The sequence below is a fragment of the Austrofundulus limnaeus genome, unplaced genomic scaffold (genome assembly GCF_001266775.1).
Source record: "Austrofundulus limnaeus strain Quisiro unplaced genomic scaffold, Austrofundulus_limnaeus-1.0 Scaffold19, whole genome shotgun sequence".
In the NCBI taxonomy this organism is placed as follows: Eukaryota; Metazoa; Chordata; class Actinopteri; order Cyprinodontiformes; family Rivulidae; genus Austrofundulus; species Austrofundulus limnaeus.
The window spans coordinates 746,029-755,466 of NW_013952421.1; the positions used below are offsets into that span (position 1 = coordinate 746,029).

The 9,438-nt window shown below is 42.0% G+C and overlaps 1 protein-coding gene across 1 annotated transcript in view; it reads left to right on the top strand.

The window, feature by feature from the left end:
- iqsec3b (IQ motif and Sec7 domain ArfGEF 3b) overlaps window positions 1–9,438 on the top strand; it is a gene marked incomplete in the record, with an annotated part of 47,989 nt that overhangs the window by 11,331 nt on the left and 27,220 nt on the right. The window contains 1 exon segment of the mRNA XM_014003505.1: window positions 4,060–4,177. Within this exon segment, the coding sequence (XP_013858959.1) occupies window positions 4,060–4,177 (118 nt within the window).

Consider the following 9,438-nt stretch of genomic DNA (forward strand, 5'->3'; position numbering starts at 1 on the left):
CTTTTAAGACTTATCTGGTCCCTGCATAACCAAAGCAATAGTTTGGCATTCTTGGCACAAAGTTGAGCTTGTTCTGGGTGCAGGTTGGACTCAGCCAGGGCTGTCTCTTGTCTCTGATGTGTGGTGTTCCTGGACAGGATCTCATGGCACACATGTGGAAAGGAGTGTGTCTGGTTTGGGAACCACAGAGTCTCATCTCTGCTTGACATAGATGATGTGATTCTGTGGCCATGACCTTCAGCAGCTGGGACAAGAGTCAGTTCTTTTAAGTCCGAGGCCATGGTTCTCAACTAAAAACAGGTGGAAACACCCCTCCAGGGTTTGCTGTAAGTGAAGAGGCAACTTAGGCAGCTTGGGCAAAACTTTTGATTTACTGGTCCATGTACGGTCCAACCCTTGTGATCATGGATCATGAGTTCCTGAATAGAAAAGGCCAAAATGAGCTTCCTAGGTTTATGAGCTCAGCCTTAGAGTGAGAATAAAGAGGTAGAGCTGCTGCTCCTTTACATTAAAAGCAGTCAGCAGAGGTGGTTAGGACATATGATGCCTTCTGAATGCCTCCTTTTGTTGGGTTTCCAGGAATGTCTTACTGGTAAGAGACCTTTGAGCAAGAACTCGCAAGATAAATTATAGATTATAAATCACCTCTGGCCTGGGAACGTCTTGGGATTCCTCTGGTGGAGCTGGAGAGTGTCTGGGGTTTCTCTGATAAGTGGTAGTAGATGGAGATGCTCTAACCATTTTAGTCAAATCTTAATGTTATGAATAATTTCATTCAAGAATACATTGAGGATGACTCACAGCTACGTCAGATTTTAGCTTAATAGCTGCAAATCGGACTAAGTAAAAGACAATTTTGTATTATTTAAAGTTGAAGAGCTGTGGTGGCTGTCTAGAATTTGGTTGCCTCCAAATATTGTTGAGCTGTACATCCAGTCATTATTTTCTAAAAGGTTCATTAAAATCCATCTGGTGGTTCATGAGATATTTTACTAACAGACATAAGCAAAATGCTAATCATGATCTGCCTTTGTCCTTCATCTGCAGGCAGTAATAAATACAGAAGTAACCAGGTGTATACGTGTGTGTTTTTCGTGGGAGAGGTAACAATGGAGTGGTGGTGGTGGTGGGTGTGTGTGTGTGTGTGTGTGTGTTTGTGTGTGTGTGTGTGTGTGTGTGTGNCACACACACACACACACACACACACACACACACACACACACACACATTGAATCTATCTTCCCGTTTCCTTTCTTTGTTGCTACCTCAGACTTTCCGCTCTTCCCTTTCTGCCTATTTTCACCAACTTTATCTCATCTTCAGAAACAACAAAGCCTCTCCGGCCCCCCCGCCTCTGACTTCTGGTGAGGGACACAGTGTACTTGATTTTGCAGCGACTTAAAAAAAAAAGAAAAAGAAAAAGAAAAAAAATAAAGAAAAACCCAGAAGAACTTAAGTGATGTGCTCATTATTTAAGCATGAGCTGGCATTTTATTCTCCCCAGTCATTTTTAGCTCTGGTTCCGTTCGCGTAAAAATGATTAGTGTAGCAGTATCTGGATAGTGGAAAGCTTGCACTCATAACTGCGCACAATTCAAAAGCCTTCGGGGGTTTGATCATATATCTGTCTACTTTAGTCTCTATGTGATGCAGGGTCTCTTCTGCAAGCTGGTAAAGACAAAGTGAAGCTTAATGTGTAAGAACATTTGGATTACTGGAAGAGCGAGGTGTATAAGGGCCTCCGTTGCCAGTAAATTACTTAAGCTCTACATGGCTTTCGCAGAATTTTGATAATGCTGCCATGTAAAAGAACACTGTACCATCTGTGTCTGGGATTATAGGAGGAGGATGGGACTCTGAGCACTGGGATTCAGCCTCTACACTTTACACTGTTTGCTTCTGACTCCGATCTGAGCTGGATTTAAATATAGCCTCCTGCTTCTGCTGCTATCAGACGACGGAGATGCTTGTTTATCAAATAAATGGAGTGTACAGCTGGGATTTTCCCCCTCATTTTAAAATTTGTTTTATCACGGTTCACCACAAGATCGTGACATTTTCAGTTCTCAGAGTCTCCGAGCGCTCGGGCTCAACAATCAAAGATGTCGAACATTTTTTTTCCCTCTTCAACCACGCCATACACAGTTTGTTCTACTCATCATAAAAATTGCCACAGAAATGTTCATCCTAATGATGTCATTGCCATGGAAACACGTTTAGTTTTCAGAGTCTCATACACAGAATCAGCATAGCAAAAAATAAATAAATTTTTTTAAAAAAAGGTGGGGAATGATGGTGTGGCAACAAAAGCAACAAGTCTTTTCCCCTTCAGAGCTGCCTCAAAAATAACTTTGTTTGCCCTTTAACGCACCCAACATCCACATCATTATTCCATGCTCCGCATTTCATGTGGTGGCATCCCTTCGACTGGAACAGACCAGCACTTGATGTGCTCTTGTGGTGTGAAGCAGGCAGTGCATAAAACAGGGGATCTTTTAGGAATCCAAATATTGCATCAAAAATGCATGAGTTTCCAACCTTTTTTTTAAAAAAAAAAACAGCGATGTGAATTTTAGTTCACTGGCATGGCTCTCCTCATTTGACACCCTGGAATGAATTTAAGCTGGACTTCCTTTGAGCTGCGAGAACGTTGCCGCGTTAAAAAGAAAACCTTGTGAGATTTACTGTCTTGAAGCAGATGTCTAACAGCTGAGCTGAACCTTTTTTTAGAGGTTAATTGTAATCAGGCTGTGTATGCTGAATCATAGCTGAACTTTGTAACGCTAAAAAAAACAAAACTCTTGGCAGTGAGCTCAACTTGGTAGTGATTTATCAACATTGCAAGTTTTGAGTTATACTTCTGCCATGTGGAATAAAGAATAAACCCCCTGATGTCCTAACATTTAAAAGTGTCAATCTAAACATTTTGACTCAACTGTTCAGTTTATCATGATTGGACAGAGTTTTATAACAGTATTTGTGAGCAAGAAGAAATTAATCAGCAGTTATTATTAAAAGAACGTATTTAGGGCACTTTTTATAACCTGTAAGTAAAAAAAAAAGACATTGTCCTCAGAGACCTAATGGTTTCAAATTGTTACTGTTTGCTTTTAACCACAAGAGGGTGACGTGCACCACTACCCCAGCACGACATCAGACCGACTTGTCTAAACAAATTTAGGTTAAGCATCACCCCCTTTCTTTAAATAGTCTGTTTTTGTTTTTTGAAGCAATCTAGAGATGAGGTAACTTAAGGTGGCCTAAAAATATTATAAGGTGGTGCAAAAAAAAAAAAAAGATTTCTACGGTGATTTAGTCAACATTTATATTAATTACACAAATTTATTTGAAATTTAAAAATGTTTTTTTAGCATCTTCTTTTATTGCTATACTAAATATTTTCTATGTGTTTTGGCGCATATACGATGTTAACAAATATAGAAAAACATTCATTTAGTCTGAAATCTTGATGTTTAATGCTGGTAGCTGCTTACAAAACTAGACAAAAGAAAATTATATAAACTGTCACACATTCTGGAAAACATCTTATTTTTTCTTGTCAAAACCTAAATGAGAATTTGAAATTTTGATCAGCTTTTCCCAATCAATAATGAAATCACTTCCCTCTCAGGACTTCCATCTGTTTGGACAGTTTGTTTTATTTGTCAGATTGAGCTATGTGGACATTTTTTATTGAATCTTTTCATTTAAAAAAACGTGGAAATATTGCTGCTCGCACAGCTAATATAAAGTAAAATGAGCAAAGCTTTTTTGCAGGATATAGTCAGTGAGAGAAGGAGAGGAGGAGGAAGAGGATTCTGGACTTTTATTCAAACTGTGCATGCATCCAGTAATTCAGTCGTGCAGTGGAGCCACCGCTCTGACCAAATAAGACTGGACACAGAAAGTCAGTCATCTGGCCCTCGGGTCATCACAGCCTGCCTCCATCAGAAAACCTCTTCGCAATCTGCAGAGCTGATGTGATAACAGCTGAGTTTTTGGAGCAGCTCGACTAATAAATGTCTCTTTTTTTATTATTACTATATTTTTTTCTCAAAGCGGCCAGCTGCTGAGCCTGGAGGACGGGACGTCCTCTGGCAGAGGACAGGAACCGGAGGGGATGAAGAGGGAGGGACCCAGCGAGTACGAGATAAGCCTGGAGAATAAAAACAAACAGGTACGTCACCCCCACCCCCACACACACACACACACACCATGCTCCTTAACACATAGAGAGGTGTAGTAAAAATGCTGTCAGTTGCACCTGGTTAAGTAAAACGAGGAGTTGGGGGTGTGGGGAGGGTGGGTGGCGGTGATCAATTGACACTGCCTTCCTTGACACAAAACAAAAAGAAAAAAACTGAGGGTCCCATTCAGATCTATTTCTGTCTCTGTTGACATGAAAAAGAACACCCAGGGTACCAACCGCCACGGCGACAGGAAGAGAGGAGATGCTAGGTTGTCATGGTAACAGCTAATAACTGCTTGTGGTGGCTGGATATGACTTTACTCCTCAGAGCCAACTGAAGGGTTTGCTGTGGCCTCTGCAGAGCAGGTGTGTGTGTGTGTGTGTGTTTGTGTGTGTGTGTGTGGGGGGGGGGGTTACAAGTGTTTATCACAGAAATCAAGTGTGAGTAATGCTGACAACAGATATTTAAAAGATTCTGAGTCCCTTTAAGTGTGTGGAAGTTGCCGTGAAAAGGTAGCTTTTTATAGCTCAGACTGTCACTCCTGGTTTTGCGCCGGCTCGGACTGCCTGTCACTGTGGCTCTGTGTCACGAGCGATAATGTGCACTCAGGTCAGGAAACGAAGCGTAGTGCAGCAGAGGATTTTACTGTCAGTTGGATTCTTTGAACACAATGTGGATGGAAACCTCCCAAAGAGCTGGGACGCCGCAGGATGATCACGCTCGGTTTTATGTCTCTGATGGAGGAAAGTGTGCGGCATTCAGAACCTGAAGGAGCGAACGCAGACAGCACAGCTCCTTACATGTGATGTGCTTCGGCTCTTTTTGTGCACATAATTTGCTCCAGATAAGAGCCCTGGCATAATGCCTGAAATATGAATGCTAATGTAAAATGTATGAGAAACAAATGAGAGAGGGCAACCTAACTTAAGAGGAGGAAGGAGGCAGCGGAGCTGGAAAAAAATCATCCGTCCGGACTGGAAGTGGGGAATTCTGTTACATCTCAGCTGACATATCCAAGCATATCAATACTCACACTCGCTCAGAGCCTCCTAAGCCTAGAATTGACCCACATTTGAATTTTTACTTTGGGATCAGCACTAAATTGTTTCATATAATCCGGAGTCCAAGAGGGGACACTTTAGGATCGTTTGGGATGCTGCAAATGAGCAGAAGAGGCGATACTGAAGCTTTATCTACTCATCCTGCAGCTTTCCTCCTCCCTTTACTGACCTTTTCCTTCTTTCTTTGTCCTTCTACAGGAGTGAGACCGTGCTGCATCAGTTTTGCTGCCCAGCCCCTGAACATCCAGAGGCTGATACCTCTGGCTCATCTGGGTAAGACCCTTTATCCAGCAACTCATACTTCTCGTCTTTTCTTTTTTTTAAATTTCCATCCAAATGAATCTGCACATCTGAGTTGAGCATTCAGAGTCCCGTCAGCACTCGAGCTTTCATTCATGCTTTGTGCTGAACTGGACAGATTATCAGCGTGAAACGGTGCAGTTATTGACCCACGAGGCCAAACAATGCAGTGAGATGGTTAATAAAAGAGCTATAGAACTATGGATCCCAAGTCTGTCTGCAACTCACAAGAAAACAACAGAGGAGGAGGTGGGATGATGTATGAACTGATACTGCCACTATCAAAGCACCCATGGCAACCCTGAAATGACGCAACAGTTATCTCTGCCATAGTAACAGGAGAATCTACAGTAGCCAGTTTACCAGCCTGATTCTGCGTGGGCAGCAGTTAAACGTATGAGTGTGGGAACTTTTTTGGATTGCATCGCGCTGATATGAGCAGTGTTTTCAAGAACGCATGCATGTTTCCCTCCAGATATCGCTTCTTTTCCATCCTGTTTCTAAATATGATCATCAGCATCATCTAACTGCTGCATCTTCTGCTGCAAAATCTTCTGCTGTTTATTTCTTCCAATTATTTAGCTGCCTGTTCTAAGACCGTGTCTTGTGTACTCATCTCATTGCGATTATCTCCACCTCATCCATTCCCCATTAAATCCCCCTCTCTTATTAATATCACCATCTGTCTGCCTGGAATCCCTCTCCCTTTCTCTCTGATCCGAACGTTTTAACTCCCGTACGCCCACGTATACGACCGGCGATTTGGACAGGATAACCGCTCAGCGGCCCGCGGACGAACAGCTGAGGCGACGAGACGAGGAGGAGATGTTGGAGCACCAGCACGGCTCCTTATTTATCATCTTCATCGTCAGCACGGGTTGTTTTGCTGTTGCTGTTGGCTGCAGCTCCGATGCACGCAGACATCCTCCCGAATCCATCAGTGCACTCAAACCTCCCCAGAGACGCCATGAGATCTGCCTCCGAGCCTAACCTGCTGCACCTTTAGCACTTGCTTCCGCCTTTAAAGATCCTTCAGATCTTTAGAAGTGGGTTGGGGGCTGGGGGGTTCTGTGGAAAGGTTCTAAACAATCAATATCCTACTTGTTGTAGATAGCTTATTGGAGCATTTCTGGTTGAATAGATAGAGCTAAATCCTGACCAGTATTACAACTATTTCAGTATGAGGGGTTTATTCACATTTGTTGTTGTTCAGCACAAGTGAGTCGTTTTTTTTTATGTTCACTTGTGGAACATAAAAAAACAACAAATTCTCTTGTTTTAAAAACTTTTAAAGCTACATTTCTTTTAGACACGAGTTCTGTCACTTTTATTATATTATTATTTTTTTGCCTGAAGGCATGAATCATCTGTTTGTCTGTCCGTCCATCTGTTAACAGTTTTCTTGTCAGCTCTATTCCTCTTCCACCTTTTAAAGGATTTTGATGAAACTTGGTGAGAAGTATCATCACTCAGAGGCTGCACATATTGCTGGTATTTTGTACTGCACTCAGTGTTCTACCCCTTTGCTACAGTGAGCTTGTCACCTTGACTTTTTTGTTTTTGTTTTTATTAATAAAAATCTTCAGGTATTTGGCTCGAGTCACTGTGCAGGAATGGCAAAGGAGAAATAAGAAAGAAAAGATAATCAGATTGATTCCTAAATCAGAAAAAAGTCCTTGACAAAGTGTTTTGAGTTTGTTTTTGTCATCGTTAGTACTAAATGCCAAACATTGTAAACTGAAATTTATGATTAAAATACAGAATAACATTTTATCCTCTCTTAACTTCCAGACTCAAAAGAACCAACACACAGACACACACAAAAACATACACACATGTTATTTTTATCTTTGGAACTTTGCATTGACTTCCATTCATTTCTACAGCATAACCCTGACCCTTCACCCTAAAACAAACCACTCCAGTACATGCCTGACCCTATATCTAGCCTAAACTCAATTCACATCTTAGTCCTAACCCTAACTTTAGATCCATCAACGATATTTCCCCCGATGGGAACTGGGCTTTTGTTCCTGTAAGGAACAGTTCCTCACAAGACAAATGTCCACACAATGACACAAAATGAAAAAGAAATAATGTCACTAAATTTCCAATATAAAGACATGTACACACTTAAACACAGGGGCTTTGGCCCCAGCTGAAATCCGATTGGCCCCCTGAAGTGCCCCTGTCCTTCACCTGTGAGCGATGATGGTCGATGCAGTTCCATGTCCAAACACTGGAGGCGCTAATAATTCAAATGGGAAAGTCCAGCATGAATCAAGCTGACAGAAATCTTCTGCAGAAAAAGTCTTTCAGCTGACAAACGATGCTGTGTGTTTGAGAGAATTGTATCTATGTGCAGTGAAAATGTATGTAAAACTGGTAAAAATTACATTACAGGTTTGAACACAACTAGTTAAATGTAAACACTTTACCAAAACTGGAGATTTGTGTGAAAGGATGCTGAACAAACACTTTGCCCCTCTATGAATACAGTGACCCCTTGATGGCCCCTTATTCAGACAAATCCTCGATCTGCCACTGCTTAAACAGGCTGGGTTTGTTCTCAGGTTCATATCTGATGATCTCTGAGCTAATGGTGAGTCCAAGCAGGGCCAAGACCAACGTGGACTGTTGCCATCTGATGACTACTTTAATCTAAAAACGTCCTGGTGGTTTATGCAAAAACTGCTTCATAAAACCTTTATACAGCTGCCAGAGTTTTGTTGTCGAAGTTCATATTGCCCGAGTTCCTTGATTTCAGTTCTTGGTATCCGTGTTTGAGTTCTCCTGGTTGTTCCTGACAGGTTGTTTTCAGTTTTCAGCTGTGTTTTTCTGCTACTACAGCCCGGTCGGGCATTTTTAGGTTTCATTCACCATGTTTGCAGCTACCGTTTCCTCTCAGCTGCTCTGTCTTGCCTTGTCACACACACCTGTCAGCCATCTGTAATCATCTCACCTGTTCTCACCTGCCAGTCATCTGTCCCAGTAGATATAAGCTCCCTGGTTTTACTCACTTCCTGTCATATCCATGTATGTACGTCTCTGCAACTTATGGCCTGTGTTGGTCCTAGGATTTTCGTACATTAACATGTTTGTTTTAGTTTATTTAACAAATCCCTTTTTGGTTTATACTTCCTGTCTGCACGCTTGGGTCCTCGCCAAACTCCAAACCACCACAACTGTTGCAGTCAGGTTTGCACTACATGGTTATTCTGGCAGAAATATTACAATATTCCTGCTGAAGGAGCCCCCGGGCTGCACAGGAAGTGCCACAGCAAGCAGCAGCTGCAGCTAAAATGTAGCATTTGCACAAACCACTGTGGAATTTTTGAGTTATTTTAAGCAAGCAGCTATCTAGTCTGAACCGCGCTCGGACTCTTGTAGCTCGAAATTAAAGTCTCATTTCTTCAAACCGAGGTTGTTCAAAGAGCTATCTACAACAGATAAGATATCAATTTTTCATAACTTTCCACGGAACTTTATTTCAAAAGATCTGAAGCCTTGCTTCAGGTGTGTAGGTGTGCGTCCTCCCCTGGGTGTACAGTACTACGAGTCTCTGAGGGACTTGGAGCGATGTGAGTCGACAAATGCGCCGCAGCGGCACACACTCAGGCATGTTTATTCTGTGTTTAGCTGCTGCTGCATATGATTTGTGAGCATGCATGTGAGAATAAAAACAAGAAAAAGTGCCATAATGTTCACGTCATTATGAAGACTTTGGCTGGCCAGATGCATTTAAAACCCTCTAATGTATTCTAATGTACTCTAATGTATTCTGATGCAGCACCAGGGCATGGCAGTGTTTTAATAGAGTTTTTGATAGAGACAGCCTCCAGCATACACACACACACACACACACACACACACACACACACACACAC